A 17092-nucleotide genomic window follows, 5' to 3' on the forward strand; every position below is an offset into this window, starting at 1 on the left:
CGTGCAACCTTTGCGGTAAAGTTGTGAAGACAAGTGGAAACACATTAAACTTTAGCGCTCATACAAGAACCAGGCATTATCCCATCGTTGCACAGAATTCTGGCGCCAAAAATGTGAATGTGAACATATGCAAAATCCAATATTGTTCTGATGTTAGATATAATTTGGTGTTTTAACAGGCAGCTAATGTTCAGTGCGATATTGAGTCCGGCTCAGCTGTGTCGTTGCACGAAAAACCGAACAGGGCTAAGAGAGATGGCATCTGCTGTCAAGTTTTTTGTAGAGAACAAATACAGGTTACTGCATGAAAATTTAAAACAACACGTCTTTCAAAGTCGCTGAAAAAACAATAATGGAATAAATAAACTGAAAACAATTTTTTTAATATTTTTCCGATATATCGATATATTGATATTTTAAAATTGATATATTCAATATGACGTTATTTAAATTTTAGCAAATTTGATATATAAAATATCGATATTTTTTCAGAAATTCACAATCCTACCAAAGACAATATAAGTATAAGATGCGTAACGCCATACAAAATTTCTGCACACGAATTTTCGGGGCTGGCTCTAGAGCTGGCTCCAGGCTCTCTTGAAATTTTTTAGAGAGAGAGAGCGCTCTAGAGCCAGCCGCTCTCTTGTATGCATACAGCATACGAAGGCACACGAAGTTGGTTCTTTGCCGATGCGATAGCCGAGCCAAGTCGTCGCGACGACTGTATGTGTGCACATGCATACGTTTTTTACAGCGCTGTCGAAATATACCCTTCACTTTATAAGTGTAAGTTAATTTTGCAAGACGCTTACCACCCCAATATTAAAAAACTGTTATATTGTATATGTATATCCCTCCAACGATAATTTATTTTAAGATGGTACATTCGATAATGATGATCGGATATACATATATAAAAATACATAATATATTTAATACATGAAATTCCATGAATCACATTGGAATAATTGCCATTAGGGTATTCAGGATGCGACGTATTCAACGTCGGTATATAATTTCGTTTCTCAACTCATAAAAAGGTTTCCGTCTCGAAAATCGTCCGCTTAGCACAAGTACGCACACATACGCACTTGCTGTTCTGTGTGTACTTACACATGCAAGCGGATTCTATTTTTAGATTCGTACGCTCTCAAATTTGTGCGAGCGAGATGGCGCGAATTTCGTCGCTGGCCGAAAAATTGTCTTGCATATGGCAATTGAAATGTATGAGCGTTCCGCATCTTATACTTATATTGTCTTTGATCCTACCCTCCAGTGTCACAGTGTATCTATCAACTCAACATACCGTCTGACCCCCAAAAATATACCCAAATATACATTTTCATTGTCATAACAAAACATAAATATACCGACGAAAATTATATTCCTCAATTTGAATATTCGATTTAATATTACTAGCTAGTTAGGACTCTCACTACAGAAAATATAATTTTATAATTTTATTGATGAATCATTTTGTCTTCACGGTGGTAGGCACGGGAGGCTTCGCCATCTGCTGCTGCTGATAGTCAGACACACCGTGAAGACAAACTGTTTTGAAAGCAATATTTGTTTTAAATTTATGAAAATTAATAAAAATATTATATTATAATATCCATATAATTGCCCTTTATATAATGCTGCATTTATTAGATTCTATTTGTCTTCATTATTAAAATATTTCATTTGATTTTTTGTTCTCTTATTGCAATGATTGCTTCGTGTTTGCTGGCAAAATATATCAAATTGATATCTTTTTCGAGGTTGGTCGAAACATACCAAAAAAACAAGCAAATACTTTTGATACTTTTCCAGTATATACCGACCTTTTTGTTTTTCGATCTGAGTACTGCCTTCGGTACAGAGCCTAGAAAACAGTTTTTGCCGTAAAAAATTTCTTATCGGTTTCATACGAATATCAACCCTGATTCTGTTCGCGAGATGTTTTTTTCGATCTGAGTACTAAGCTTTTATAGCCTTTTTACACTGGGCGCGTCTGCTATCGATATCGGAATAGACGCAATGAAGCAGAAAAGGCGTTTACATTGTCAGACGTGCGTCTTGAATTTGGATTTGGGTGCTTGATGACAAGGAAAGAAACACAAATTTTTGAAAATCAACATAATTATGCAAGACGGCAGGAAAATGGACGAAAGAGAAATGATTCTCATATTTATATATTATTTTCAGACATTTCATTGTAGAGTGGGAGTTCTTCTTCAAATTATGAAAACCACCGAAGTTCGTCTCCAGCAGTGTCTTAATGGCATCAGGGGGTCAGACAAATTTCTTATGATAATAATACAATCAGTTTCAGGTATTTTATTTAATGATTTGACGTATATTTTCACCTTTTTGCACAATAATACATTTTTAGCGCCAAAATTTGATTTTTGATCTACAAGTTTTTTTTGTGGTTATTAGTGGTGATAGTTGCGCTGATAGGCAGAAAAGAGCAAAAATGAGCAAAAGCAATCGAATATATCGAATAGACGCACATGAATTAGAAACTGACGCAACTTTCTGCCACCACTAGGGCCCTATGCTTAACCTATGTAAAAAAAACTGCGTCTCCGGCAAGACGCAAAGAAGCATGACGCAGCCCCAATGTAAACAGCCTATTAAACAAAACCAAGCAGCGGTCTGAGCAGTGTAACCGTTCGGAATGCAGCGCACACCTCTGGTCACACCACTGGCCGCTACTAGAATAGATGACATATTTTTGCTAGCAAACAGTTCTTGGATTTAAGTACTTGGCTTTAGGCATATGTAGCTCTGCAAATGTGTGTGTACGTATATCACACAAAAATGTATAATAGTATGCCTTTTAAATTAATTAATTAATGGTAAGAATTCTTACCCAGTCGGACTTCATTACTTCCTTGGCAGACTTTGTAGAACCGATTCGACAAATAATGGTTCTTTCATACTTATTTTTTCACCGAAAAAGATGAAATGAAATCCGAACCGCTTCCCAATCGCTCGTTTTTTTACGAAGCGATCTATTTATTCTTTATGCATGCAAATGGAAGCGGGAAATTCACGCATCGAAAACGTTCGAACGTCCGTAAAGATCCCAGCTGCGACAAATTCGCACATTTTTACGAACTGTATGGTTAGTGTGGCTGCTTTATATTACTAAAAATAGTATGTTTTTCCAAATGCTCGCCAGTTAAAACGTTTCACAATACTAACCATAAATGGCGCATTTCGCTTAAAATTTACGCACGATGCCTCCGAAGCGGCGCAAGAAAGCGACTGTAAGTTTGGTAAATTGTCTATTTGAGGACACCCAACATTCGCTTATTTTCAGCAAACGGCCACAGCTGTGCCTCATCCTGAGGCGGCAGCTCTGAATCCCTCGCAGCCAGTACTCTACATCGAACACTGCCGCTCCTGACGCGTCTTCCGCCGTCGGGCCGAAGAGCTGCACGCGGCTCTACTAGAGCGCGGTCTTCACCAGCTGCAGCTTCAGCTGAACGTCGAAGGTACGTCTCGTCGTGGTGCGTTCGAGCTGCACTTGGCCAGGCAGCCAACAACGGAGGCGAGTGAGCAGCAGTCGCTTTGGTCTGGTCTAAAGCGAACTCCGCGTGCCCAAAAGTTTCCGCCTGTAGAGGATGTGTTCGGGTGGATTGTCGAGATCCTTGGCCAAGTGGCAGAAGAGCAACAGCCGGGGCCGACAGAGAACGAGAAGCCCAAGGAGGAGGAACCCGCACCCAAGCCCAAATTAAAGCAGGAAGAGTCCTCGCAGCAGACTCAAAAGCGCAAGCGCTCTGCCAAGACCACTCTGACGGAGCCGGCAAATGTCTCCAATGGAGAGCAGGAGGCATCCGCCAGCCAAGCCAAGCGAAGGAAGTGAATCTTAATGACTTTTGGCAATAGAGCTCCATGAACGATGATCGGCAAATCCATTCCGGAACCGATTATTGTGAAGCCCTCGAATTCGCATTGCCTTTGCCAGAATTATCATAGTCGCCACTACCAGATTCTGTTCCCCCGCCAGCAAACACAAACAGCTAAACACACACGTAAAATTGTTATTAAAAAATATATTAAAACATCTTAGAAACCTAATTCTCTCTTGCCATTTTTGTAAATCTTTTCCGATCCAGATCCCGATCCGATCCAATCTTTATGCCTCACTTTTATTTTTATTCGAATATGCATGAATTAATTTGTCTTTGATTATCAAAATTTGCACAATTTGATTTCGTTCCGTCGCTTTTTATGCATTTTATTTTCACTTTCGTTTAAATTGGTTTTCTTTCCTTTTTGTTTAGCTCTTAAGTGTTATGATCCTAGAGAAAAATTTTGGTTTACGAAATCGAGTTGTCGTTAAGCTATATATACTAGAGTATACCCTACCATACCATTGCCTAAAATACATTACATATCATCATATATCAATTTTCAATTCTCATTTTGTCTCCGTTTCAACTAAGGTTTCAAATTTGAATATGATTGAAAGTTGAGCGAAAATAAAACAAGGCAAAAAGGCTCAAAAGGGACAGAGAACCCGAGATAGTGAGTGAGGATTGGTAATGGTACTATGTTGTAGTCCGTGGTGAAAGAGAGACTCTCTCTAGTACTACGTGTGAGGAGGACGACACATACTATATAATTATATAATGTAAAGTGGGACAAACGGACAGACAGACATACATACATATGTATGGTATGCATGCATAAATGTATATGTGTATATGCATATGCATATGTAGGAAAACAAACAGTCAATTGGCTATGGGAACGTAAAGTTAAAAGAGACGACGAAACATTGGAATTGTATTTGCTACGCCCCGTCTCTGTTTCTGTCACTGTCACTGTCACTGGCTCTGGTCCTGGCTTTTCATTTGGATCTTTCGGTTTTTTTGGGTTTGGGTTTCTTGTGAAGAGATGAGATATGCTGCTGCTGGGCCCAAGGCTGGGGACTCATCAGATCGCATAAGGAACTAATGAGCTACGGACTTAAACTAGATTTAAATTAGGTGCGAAAAAAAATATGTAGATTAGGCGAGAGATATCAATATAGAAAACAATGCAGAAAACAGATACATCAACGTGTTAAAAATACACAAAAATAGTTGGGTTGAAGAGCTAGGAAGAAGGATTGTAAGGATTAGGAACAGGGCATGGGATAGGTATGGGGAGCTCTTATTGATCATCATTCGTTCATTCGTTACAGATATTTGCGATAATTGCGCAGATGCGCATTTCCATCCTCGACGACGCCGCCGACGCCCACTGCCGCAGCGGCACTCTCGAAGGATGGCGGCTCAATGACCATGCCCGGGCTGTGCGGATCACATGAACTGTGGGGCAGGCCAGAGCCCGAGCCGCCCATGGAGGAGCCACCGCTTCCTTTGGTCCGTCGCCGGCCGCGAGTGCCCACTCCCCGGGAACGTCGGCCACCGGCGCCGCCACTGCCCCCGCTGCCACCACCGTTGTTGCCGATGCCACTGCTGGAAGTGGGCGTGCTGCCACCGCCACCGCCATTGCTTCCAGGGACACTGTCGCCCAACTCTATGGCCTCCAGGGAGGCATCCAGAGCGGCATCTGTGGTGGTGATGCGAGTACGCATCACGGCACTGCGTCGTCGGGCACTGGAGCCGCCGCTAGAGCCACCGCCGCCGCCACCGCCACCTACACAGTCACCGCCAGCCGCATTGGATGTGCCCCGCTTGCCGGGGCGACGCTTGCGCCTCTTCTTATTACCATAGCGCGGATCGTAGTCGTACTCGTCGTCTGCCGGTGACTTTGGCTCTTCCAGCGAGTCGACATCGTTCATATCCATGTCATCGTAGAACCATTCCTTGGGCAGATCATCCTTGGACTGCGTTGACGGCTGCTGCTGGTGTTGTTGTTGGTGGTGTTGGTGCTGCTGCTGTTGGCTATCCTTGCTGTCGGAGGTGTCGCCACCGGCTGCACCCAGGGAGCTAGACTCCTCCAGGCTGAAGGCTCCATTGAAGTCGTGCGTGGTGTCGCTGTGCAGTGCCGCTAAGACCGAAGGCGTCGTTGTGCCTGCCCCTGTTAGCATGTTGAGACTGAGGGAGGAGGAGCTGCTGCCGCCGCCGCTGCCACCCAGGCTGCTCAGGCCAATGCCGAGATTAACGCCGCCAATGCCGCTGGCCACCAGCGCTTCATGTTCCTTGCGCAGCGCCTGGAAGGGTCGCTCGGGAAACCGACTAAAACAAGGAGGGAGAGGGAGAAGAATGAGCAACCTAATGGGGCATCTGGAAGAGTTGGGTTGGGGCTGCGGAGCGGCCAAGACTCACCTGTACATCTTGGTCAAGTATTGGCGGCGACTCTTTCGCCACCTGGCCGCCGGATACGTGTAGATCTGTCCCTGCCGGAAGCCCGGCATCCGTTGCCGCTTGTCCATGAAGAGCTGTGAGTGGTTCTGGGCAACACCCGTTTGTGGATCCAGGAACGGCAGCCGGAGGCGCCGCTCGATGCACAGGCGTGTGTTGAAATTGGCACTGTACTCGATCGTCTCCCGGTAGCTGACATCCTTCAGGAAGTTCTCGATTTTCGCCAGATTGGGCATCGACACGATCTGTATGTTGACCGCCGAGGACATGGTACTGGGGGGCACCTCCTGATCAGGAGGAGGATCCGGATCTGCGCGGCGTGATTAATCGGTGCTTAATCTTCTGCCAAGTTCAAACTTGCGTCTCGGACCCTTGGACTAATCCATCATCCCAGTGGCTGTTGCTGTTCTGCTGCTTCTGCTGACGACAGCTTGGATTTTTTGTATTTTGTTTCTTATCTCGTTCGCCTTTTTTTTCTTCTCTTCTCTTGTGTTTTTATGTGTGTTTTCACAACGCTTTCACTGTGTGTTCCCGCAGAGCGTTATCTGGATGATTTTGGGTGGCATTTTACGTGTTTATGTGGTGGGGCAGAGAGTGCCGCATGACTTTCTTATTTGTTTTTATTAAAAAAAGCAAATTATTGCTGCGTAGAGGTGTCAAACCAAAGAGGGCACTATCGATAGTATCGATATTTTGCTGATATCCTCTACTATCGATGGTTTTGAGACTATCATGATAGTATCGAGCTACAGTCGTTGCGCTTTTGATATGTTTGGATTGGCTGCTATAAAATACGAAGACAAATGTGTAAACAAATCGACAGGTGGCATCTAATTTTCCTAAAAGGTTTCAATGGTTTTTTTTTATTATTATTTGAGCCCGATACTGTTACCATAGTATCGATTGTTTTTTTCAAAACATTCAACGTTGATATTCCTCGATTTTGATATTCCCTTTAATATTACTAGCTAGTTGGCCCTCTCAGCCCTAAAAAAATAATTTTAACCGATAGATACATAAATTTTCTACAAGACTGGTAAGTTTTCAGAAGTCCTTTTTATTTCTTACATATCTTACATATTACATATTCTTACATATTAAGGTTCGAACAAAAACAACATAAAACGAATGTGACGTCGTTTTTGTGGCGTTGCCAGACTCGTGCAATTCGTAGTTGCTGCGGGCCGCCATACCATGATATTTTATGATACGAAATTCGTCAATTTTGATATTCAATTTAATATTACTAGATAGTTGGCCCTCTCAGCCCTAAAAAAATAATTTTATCCAATTCCTCAATGAATTTTGTTCAGGATTGGCTAATTTTCAAACAAACGGTTCAAACAAAAACGGCCAAAGTATAAAACGTAAATGTTGCCTAAATGTGACGTCAGTGTTGCTGGTCAACCAAGTTTCTTCTATGCGTATGTACTTTTGTATACCTTATTTCTTTTAATTGATGTTACATGTTTTGTTCCAAGCTCCATTGAAACATTATTAATGATTTTATCCTAGATTGACATGTTTTTTTATCTATTAATGCAAATGTTTGTGTTTTATATATACATTTATCCCGGTTCTGATACCTATTATTGGAACCCGTGAGCTTCAAAATTTCGTTAATATCTTTAAAACAGAGACTGAGTAGTTTCTGCATTAATTGGAGCCTGAAATTACAACTAATATCTCAAGTCCATGATATCCATCCATATCCATATCCATATCGAGTGTGACTGGAACCATATGCCGTAAATATACAGAGAAAAAAATAGCTTAACTCCGCTCTATTTAATCAGGTTAGTAACCAGTAAATTTCAACAAAAAATAACAATTTTGAACAATCTTTGTATTATTTCGCTTAAAAAATAGCATTTAATAGCATGTTTTAGTAATAATTATTTGAGCCCGATACTATTACGATAGTATCGATTTTTTCTTCAAAACATTCAAAACTATCGATGACTTAACTAACAGATATACCGAAATACCTGTTAATGCTACTTGTCACGAGTACTTTAGAGGAGCAGTCTTATCGACATCAACAAAAGCAGTTGTGACTTGTGCCGGCGTAGCTCGTGCCATCGTTTTTCGTCGCCCAAGACTCTGGTCTTTGGATGAGAAATAAAATAATAACATAATAACTAAATAATGAGCTAAAATATATTATATTTTGTTTTGTCCCTTTTGACCCTTGTTTTGTCAACTCTCTGCCCTATAATGCCTTAGTGTATTAATGCATTAACTTGCCGTCTGCCAACACTGAAAATTTGAATTTATTTACAAATAAATAAAAAATATTACACTGGACTTTTTTAGCCGAATTATTGTTGCTTTGTTTTCCTCTTAACAGTTTTTCCTTTTCCCCTGGCCTGCATGGGGGGCTTCTGTTCCGGCGTGGCACGATATGTCCCGTGCAATTTGTCCAACCATCCGATCACACCATAATTATAGTTGAATCTGCGGAGGATATGGGAAAGATATGAGACAAGATCTTCGGTACAATATATAGGGGCAACACTTACTTGGCATGGTGATAGTCGTGGAAGCGGACCGACCCTCCCGACCAGGGAAAACTGTATCCGGTATGATCGCTCATCGAGTTGACAATGGCCAAGGCAAAGATCAGCCAAGCCAAGGCGATATGGGTGCCCAGAAGGGCTATGGAGAGTGCCACCGGGAGCACGTTGGCCAACACATGCTCCAGGGGATGGGCATACAGCGTGATCGCCGCTATCGGGGCCGTCCACTCGTGATGCTTCTTGTGCACGTACTTGTACACTGCCTTGTGGTGCAGCAGGCGATGTGCGTAGTAGAACATGATCTCCTCCAGCACCACAAACGCCACCAAATCCCGTGCCGACCGCTTGAATGTCGGCAGCTCCCGAACATCCTGGCTGTTCTTGTTCTTGTAGGCCAGTTCAAACATACCCCAGGAAGTAGCCAGATTGACAATCGTCAGATTGAACAGCACCACCTTGATGGCACGCCAAAGCTTGGCCAGATCCACGGGCTCGTTCTGGCCCGGCTGGATCTTGTATTTGCGTATGAACCGCGGCAAATTTGTGATATCCATAATGGTGAAGAGCGCCGCATACAGCCAGTAGACGGAGAATATGGTCACAGTGCTGCCCAGCACCCACAGCCGCCAGGGATCATCGCCGATCACGTCGAGCAGCGACAGCCAGCGGTCCTGCATAAGCTCCCCAGCCTGTGTCCAGCTCACTAGTAGGGCCTCCATTGTGCTGTTGGTCTAGTCTTCAACTGAGTCTCCGTCCAAGTAGTCGCGGATATAGCCTCAGCCTTTCGAGACTCGCGCCATCTGTGCGCTACATTTGGTGAGCTCGCTTAGCTGGCCCCTGCCTCTTGGCACACACCTATGTGGCACCATGAAGCCGATTAGGTCTGATGTGTGCGGAAATATATTTACTATATTAACTTGTTTGTTCGCTTTGTGTCCACCCGGTGGCAGGTCATTCCGGGGATCTGATCTGCCTGACCTGATTCGCCAGTTCTTTGGCACTCTCCAATCGCTAAACGAGTATGGGGGCCTATTGCAGGCTGATTAGCATTGCGTACAAATTTAGAAATCAGCAAAGCTTATCGGTTGCTGGTTGCCTGCTCTTTCTAGCTTTCTAAGCCAGATACGAGTAGATTATTGTCAATCATTAGGCACTATTTTCATAAGATTAGGCTTCTTTTTGTTTGTTCTTTTTCTTTTTCTTTTTGTTTGTTTTTGTTATTATTAATTCTATTTGCTATTTGCTGTGTTGGGCTCTGCAAATCTAACCGATTCAAAGTTCAATGCGACGATTCTGATGTATTCTTTGGTCCCTGATGTCCCTTGACCATGTCTTATCTGGAGCTACATACTCGTACGCGTATATGGTTTCCCGATAGCGGCCACCTGGCCACCATCCAATTGCTGGATGGATATCCACATGGAAATTCACAAATGGCAGCTGTAAATCTTGTCTTGGTTATCGTCGTTGCAATGGATAGTCGCTGCTGGTCCGATCCGATTCTTATTAAATTCAATTTGATCAAATAGCAGTTTTCAATGATAAGGCGCAGTTTTAAAAGGAAGGGAAGATATCCAGAGATGTACGCGCACGTATTTAAATCTTGTCAGATATTTACTTTATTATTGTAATAACAATTTCATCCGCCAGTTTCGGGGGAAATCTAAGCTACTCGAATTTCTGCATTTTTACACTTCCCTTAGTCGAACTACATATATGGATTTACAACTAATTTCCAAAATATGCATATTTATTGGTGCTATCGTTTCTTTTCTGTATTTATATCCTTTACAAGTGCGAACCTTTACAAGGTTGGGGAGTGCTGATCCTCATCGGCATGGATGTAGCGGCAGGCGATGCCAATCCTGGGACTATCAACCGGTATAAGGGACTGTGGGACTCGGCACTGACGTTCCTGGGCTTACCCGATCTGCTGCAGAATGTGCCACTACTTACTGCGAAAACTCCTGGCCGAGCTATCCGACTGCGGCACCAACATGCTGATCATCGACAACCTCGCCCCGTGCGACCATGGAATTGTAACCATCGACAATCGCTTGATCCGCGATGGCTTGGAGCACCGATCAGTGCTGGTGGTGTACATCATTAACCTGGATGTGGACCAATACTGGCGCCAGTTTGACTTACTGCCGCAGGAGCTGCATCCTCTGCGCAGCTCTGACCAAAGCCAGTTGCGTCGGCTGCAAGGGGATCCGTGAGATTGTCCGCAAGCAGGGCCGATCAGGTACTGACGAAACAGAAACAGTTTAACTATGTGTACAAATGTATATGTAAATTTATTGCTTGTTTGTTGTGGACGTGATGAGCATTGTTTGTTGAGTTTGAGAAAAGAGAACAGTTGGAGTAATATTATGGGGCTAATGCTCCTTCACATTACACCGTGAAATATTGATTTCGAAAGTTTCATTGTGGCCAAAACTCCACTGCCGATGAAGTCCTCAGCGGCAGGCCCTCCGCTCCGATACATGAAATGGTGTTGGCTGACCGTATAGTGAAGGTTCGCCGAGCTAGCAGATGCCACAAGGATTAGTACTGAGCGCACGCTCCATTTTCTGGGCGAGATTCTGCATATAAAAATGTTATCCTGCATTTGCTGACTCAGGACGAAATACACGAACGCGAGCGCACTTCGAAAGAGTGTTAGGCCAGGCTCCAATTGCTTCCCCCCATCCACCTTATTCCCCAAAATATTAAATAAATTAAATAAAATGTTTTAAAAACAGTAAAAATGACGACCGTGCTAGGAAAGGAAAGGAATATCGGATATGCATCATTCAGACTTCGATCCGGCACATGCATAGCGTTAGTATCTAACGCAGATTTTCTTTCTCATCTGCTCCATCTGTGAGGGCCAGAACAAAGTCTGGAGTAGACACCAGAAATCGCCACATGAGTGGAAGGATGGAATTGTGTTAAATTGTGTTGGGTTCCCATAATTGACAGACAAAGATTTTGTTTTGTTATTTTTGTTGTGGAATTCCTTCGTTTATTGTATTTATTCTCATCTTTGTATATTTCCCTTAAAATGGTTTGTTTTCGTTTTCTTTACAACAATTCACTTGCTTTTTGGAGATTTATGTATGCATTGAACGCTTTTCAGTTCGCTTTACTTGTTAATTAATTATGTAAATATACGGGGTATATGCACGTACATACATACATTTCGTATGTGCATACACATGCACACATGTTGAAACTGGATTCATGATGAATAAGCTAAGCTAAGTGAAATGATTGATGAAAGAGACCCGAAACCGAAAGCGCCAAACGAAACTGAAGTGCCAAATGGATGGACAATGAATTGTAAAATTCCTTCCCCTTAATCTACTTCTATATATGTATATGTATTTATGTTGCATTATTATGCATACTGTAATGTATCTATGTATCTGTATATATCTAATGCTTAAGCAGATTTTTAAATATTGCCTTGTTCATTGGATTGTTCTATGTCTGGTAGATTCGTTTCGCTGCTTATTTATTTGATTTTTGATTATTGGGTATTTGATTTTCTCATCTTTTGTGTGTGCGTCGTGTCGTATCTGTCTTCTCTTGGCTGTAGTTTATTTAATTGAAAAGGCACTGCTGCATTCAAACGAGTCCTTTGCGCCCCAACACCCTACTGTTCGCTTAGTTTAGTCTTTTGTTATTTGTGTTATTATTTGATCTCTCTTCAATATCCACCCGAATGTCTGCACAGTTTTACATACTCTCATACCTCAAAGCAATTAGCATGCAGAAGGATTTCGTCAAGCAGTCCCCTTTGAGTACAATATCTTCCCGTTTTTTGTTTGCTTGTGTTCCGATTTGAACGAGTTCTTAAAATGTAATTACAAAACTTGTTTAGGCGTTACATTTTTGTGTGTCTTTCTGTAGGATCGGCTGAATGAATCCGAGAGGAGATCTAGACCATACACACACAGTACAGTAATCCCTTTTAAATCTTTTGTGCAACATTTTACAAGTAGTACATACATACGAGTATAAAAAACAGAAAATAAAAATAAAAACTAGTATTTTAAGATACATTAGTAGTAATAGTAAAAGTAAAACAAAAAGATTTATTTCTTAATTTCTAAAACAAGGTATTTTGTTTTTGTTTTGTTTTTTGAGTTGTTTTGAGTTGTGAATAAATTGAGGGTTTTGTTGTAAAATTCAAGACACTTGAATTCGAAGACATTTCTCGAACATATGGGTACATACTCGTATTTGGTTTCTTGAAAAATACATTATTTTCTGAGAAACTTACAGAAAAACGCATGTACGATCGATGTTTAAGGATCCTTAAATGTAACCCACATAAATTCTCGACTCTACTGCCACCCGATAGCTCCCTTCCCTCCCCTTACAGGTTTCCCCACCACAGTTTGAACTGTTTTCAGACTAAAAGCGTGCTCCAACCCACACCTTCAGTGCCGCCATAGGCTCCAGGAAAATCCCCGAAGCGCCTTTCCACTGAGACTCCACATCCGAATCTGTATCTGTATCTATATCTAAATCTGAATCGTTTAAAAGCTTAATACTATGGGGGATAACCGAACCTTGAGCTACAACAAACTACAAAGACTGCATCTTCTGCATCCTACTATTATTCTTACTATTATTCAATCTGGCCATTGCGCCGGCGCTGTCCATGCTGATGGTGACGATGTTGCGGCTGACGATTTCTCTGTCGTCGATGATCATGGGCATCTGCTTCTGTTTCTGTCTCCGTCTCGGTGTCCAAGTCCTCGTTGTCATCGTCGATGGCATCCTCGTCGTGCTCGTTGAGCAACAGCGGACTATCGTCGCCTAGCCGATTGGGGGGCAGGGCGCTGCCCGGCGTAGTGGGTGCCGAGCGTGTGATCCAGCCTTTGCGGGCCACGCGCCCTCGGTTCACAAAGAAGCTGGCGCCACTTACCACGCTGCTGACGGGGCTCTTGAGCAAACAGCGCTGTGCCGTCCCCATTCCCGCTCCCATGGCGGCCATCGGTATGTACAAGGCCTTGTTGGGAGGGGGCGGCGCCTTGTTCGAGCCAAAGAACTTTTTACTCTTGCCAGAGGCGGAAACTCCACTGGAGCCAGAGGCAGAGGAAGAGACAGAGACAGAGACCGACATCGCTGTGGGCTGTGGGACCTGCGAGGATGAGGGCGTGGATAGTGTGTGCTGTAGCCGTGGCTTCGCTCCCATTCCCATTCCCGTTGCCGCTCCGCTTAACAGGAGATGTTCGTAGCTGACGCCTGCCTGCAATTGACGAATTTGGTCGAGAATTTCGCGTACCTCCCCGGTTGGACTGGTGGCCTGTGGCGGTGAGCCCGGTGTCCCGATATTGGCGAGACTGCTAACGCCCGACGCCGTGCTGGCAGTGCCCCCTGGCCCCACGCCTGAGGTGGGGCCCCGGTCTCCCATATCGACCGTGGCATGCTGGCAGCAGTTCTCCAGGCTGTGTAGAGGATTAGGCTGAATGCAGCCATTGCTGAAGATCACCGGTGTGCCGCCACTGCCACCTCCGACTGCCAGGCTGCACAGCGAAGCGGCCTGTGTGGCGGCTACACTATCAAGGCTGGGGCCTCCTCCGAGCCCCATTCCGCCGCCTGCTGCTCCGCCAGGGCCTGCCACACAGCTGTTGTTCACGAAGATATCACTGAGGCTGCTGCTGCTGTTGGCCATGTAACGGAAGTGCTGGTCGCTCTGCGACTGTAGGTAGCCCACACCAGCACCACTGACGAGGCCACTGACCCCGTCCTCGTGGGAGCCATGCAGCCGCGTGCTGTACATGGCTGCTCCACCACCGCCAGGGGCACTGCCCAGGGCCACCGTAGCATAATGCTGGGCGTGCGCTTGGGCGTGAGCCCGTGACTGGCACTGGGACTGCGACTGCGACTGCGACTGAATAGCCCCAGTCTGACGTGGCAGGTACATCTCCGGCTCGACCAACTGTGAGGCGGAGCGTGGCAGACCATACTGGTGGGCCACTGCTGCGGTAAGCGGCGGCTGTAGCGCTACCGGATGATCCGAATTGCGGGTGCCATGGGCCACATGGGCATGCGCCAGGTATTGGTGCAGACCCAACTCCGGGCTGGCTGCCCGGGAATATGGCGGTGGAACCATGGTGTTCGCCTCGTTCGCATTGCAGATGAAGCTAGAGCTAAGCGAGTCCACAGTGCTGGCGGCGCTCAAAGAGCCCGCCGGACGCACAATGTAGTTCCGGAAGTACTGGACCATGAGGTAACTGGAGCTGCCATTGCCGTTTCCGTTGCCCTTGCCGTTGCCATTGTCGCTGTTGCAGGTGAAGACAAGCGGGTAGAGATCCGGCTTGGACGTGACCTGCAAGAAGTATCCAATGGAGATGTAGTATTCGTAGTACATATTTCATTCTCAGACTCAGCTCACCTCTGTGTATGGTGGAGGAGGGTGGTGGAACGAATTGCAGCGACTGTACTGCGGAGGGGCATAGCAGGACCCGGCCGAGTCGCCCTCGGACTGGGTGTGGTGCTCGTTGAAGCCCCAGCCGCACAGAGTGCGGCGCTTCTTCCACAACGAGTAGGCACAGAGTATGGCCAGGATGATGGCGACCACAACGCACCTGCAACGATATATCAGCACATTATGCATATATGTACATACATATGTATTTGTTTATAAGGATTGACTGCTCCGCTAGGCTCGGCTCGGTTCGGCCAGGCTCTGCTCTGCTCACTGCTCTGTCTGCAGCTGGCGCGACTGGATGAAGAAGCCCATGGCCACGGTCGTGTCCGTGTCCGTGTTCGTGTCATGCAACGGCTATAATCGAATTCCAACTAAATTTTGTGGGGGCCTTTTCTGTCTTTTTGGCTGTGACTCGAGATTGGATTATGTGAGCAAAAGAGCTCGCTGTGGCCCAGCGGGGTTCGAATTAGGTTGCATCAGAAAACAGCACACAGTTCTGTGCTCTGTGTGTCTCATTAGTTGGCGTTGCCATTTCCGTACCCCCTTCTCTCTGGGGAGGGGTAGGGGGAGTGAGCCCGCTGTCTTGCATAAGCCTCTCGACTTGACTTGACGCAAGGCGGCACTGGGCGACGCCGCTTTTGCTGCCAATAATAATAATATCTCGCATGCCACACAACACCAATCGGCCAGAACAGAACCTCTGTCCCCCCCTAGCCACCCTACAAGAGACGCGCACCACACGGCGAGGCCAGCTCCATGTGCACAGGCCTCATGGGAGCAGGAGCAGCAGCAGGAGCAGCAGCAGGAGCAGGATCCGTGGCATGACCATGCTGGCAATTCCACAAAAACAACAGAAGAGAGCAACAACAGAGCAGCATGGAGGAAACGGGCGCAGGACTTACCAGAAAAACCAGTGGCTGATGAAGAAGAGATTAAGGACGTGCTCCGAGGGCGGGGGCAGCGGTCGGGGTCCGCCCTGGTAGGTGGGACAGCAGCCCTGAGTGCAGCAATCGCGGGGCAGTGAACAGATGTGCCCGCCCTCGCACAAAAAGCGAGCCGTCACCTGTAAATTATAGAAATAAGTTTTCTGTCCAGACAGGGTGGAACGGATGGGAACTGTTAAATACGAAAAGCAAGCAACAGCAAATGCAGGTACACGTGTATGCATAGATATGTACATATACATGTGTACTACATATGTACATATGTACATATGTAAATTGGAAATGAATATATCATTGTCAATATCGCCGTTGGGTTTGGACAACAAATAAATTCCATCTATTAAGAATAAGGAGAGATATACATAAAGTGTATTTATGTACATGTGCACATACATACATACACATACACATACATACAAATGTAGTGTTTTCATCTTTAGGGTGACCTGCAGTGTAGTTGTTGCCTGCCTTTGTCCTTCTGTGAAGGAAAGCATTCAAAACGTATGTACATGATGTACATAAGAACACCTGAACATACATACATACATATGAACATACACTTACAGCATAAATAAATGAATAATCAAAATAATTCATAAGTATGTAGAGTGTGAAACACAAATAAAATCCAAGCCACATTGTACAAGTCAACCAACTTACATGCAGGGGGAGAAAGCCGACCGCCAGGAGGACCAACTGCAGCACCAGCAACGGGCATGGACATGTATATGAGGAGGAGGAGGAGGAGGAGAGCAGCGAAGTGTAAAGCCACATGGTACACCCAGCTCTGTCGCTGTCGCTGCTTCTGTCGCTGCCCGGACTGGCGCCAAATGTCCGCTCAATGCGATGTGGTGGAGGAGGGATGATGATGGAGGTAGGTGGTAG

At 45.0% G+C, this 17092-nt stretch overlaps 4 protein-coding genes across 7 annotated transcripts; 1 reads left to right on the top strand and 3 right to left on the bottom strand.

The window, feature by feature from the left end:
• The first annotated feature begins 3156 nt into the window (after positions 1–3156).
• LOC111078188 (selenoprotein BthD) lies at positions 3157–4401 on the top strand. Its single transcript, XM_022372744.2, has 2 exons — positions 3157–3263; positions 3317–4401. The coding sequence occupies exons 1-2, from the start codon at positions 3234–3236 to the stop codon at positions 3860–3862; spliced, it is 576 nt and encodes a 191-aa protein (XP_022228436.1). The 5' UTR covers positions 3157–3233; the 3' UTR covers positions 3863–4401.
• On the bottom strand, positions 4040–6987 carry LOC111078187 (pupal cuticle protein 36). The gene is made up of 2 exons (XM_022372743.2): positions 6279–6987; positions 4040–6188 (listed from the first exon to the last, which is right to left on the bottom strand). Exons 1-2 carry the CDS (start codon positions 6581–6583, stop codon positions 5183–5185), a joined length of 1311 nt encoding a protein of 436 aa, XP_022228435.1. The 5' UTR covers positions 6584–6987; the 3' UTR covers positions 4040–5182.
• Positions 6988–8554: 1567 nt separating this feature from the next.
• On the bottom strand, positions 8555–11081 carry LOC111078181 (fatty acid hydroxylase domain-containing protein 2). 2 transcript variants are annotated; one of them, XM_041595667.1, is made up of 4 exons: positions 10982–11081; positions 10790–10923; positions 8837–10739; positions 8555–8771 (listed from the first exon to the last, which is right to left on the bottom strand). In XM_041595667.1, the coding sequence occupies exons 3-4, from the start codon at positions 9550–9552 to the stop codon at positions 8636–8638; spliced, it is 852 nt and encodes a 283-aa protein (XP_041451601.1). In that variant the 5' UTR covers positions 9553–10739; positions 10790–10923; positions 10982–11081; the 3' UTR covers positions 8555–8635. The 2 variants fall into 2 exon arrangements, with proteins under 2 accessions (XP_041451601.1, XP_022228430.1); XM_022372738.2 differs by having other exon boundaries at positions 8837–10923.
• A 747-nt stretch (positions 11082–11828) lies between these two features.
• On the bottom strand, positions 11829–17092 carry LOC111078177. 3 transcript variants are annotated; one of them, XM_022372730.2, is made up of 4 exons: positions 16868–17092; positions 16166–16326; positions 15228–15420; positions 11829–15161 (listed from the first exon to the last, which is right to left on the bottom strand). In XM_022372730.2, exons 1-4 carry the CDS (start codon positions 16979–16981, stop codon positions 13455–13457), a joined length of 2175 nt encoding a protein of 724 aa, XP_022228422.2. In that variant the 5' UTR covers positions 16982–17092; the 3' UTR covers positions 11829–13454. The 3 variants fall into 3 exon arrangements, with proteins under 3 accessions (XP_022228422.2, XP_022228421.2, XP_022228424.2); XM_022372729.2 differs by lacking the exon at positions 16868–17092 and having other exon boundaries at positions 16166–16446; XM_022372732.2 differs by lacking the exons at positions 16166–16326; positions 16868–17092 and adding an exon at positions 15535–15644 and having other exon boundaries at positions 11831–15161.

This window comes from Drosophila obscura, unplaced genomic scaffold (genome assembly GCF_018151105.1).
Source record: "Drosophila obscura isolate BZ-5 IFL unplaced genomic scaffold, ASM1815110v1 contig_74, whole genome shotgun sequence".
Lineage (NCBI taxonomy): Eukaryota > Metazoa > Arthropoda > Insecta > Diptera > Drosophilidae > Drosophila > Drosophila obscura.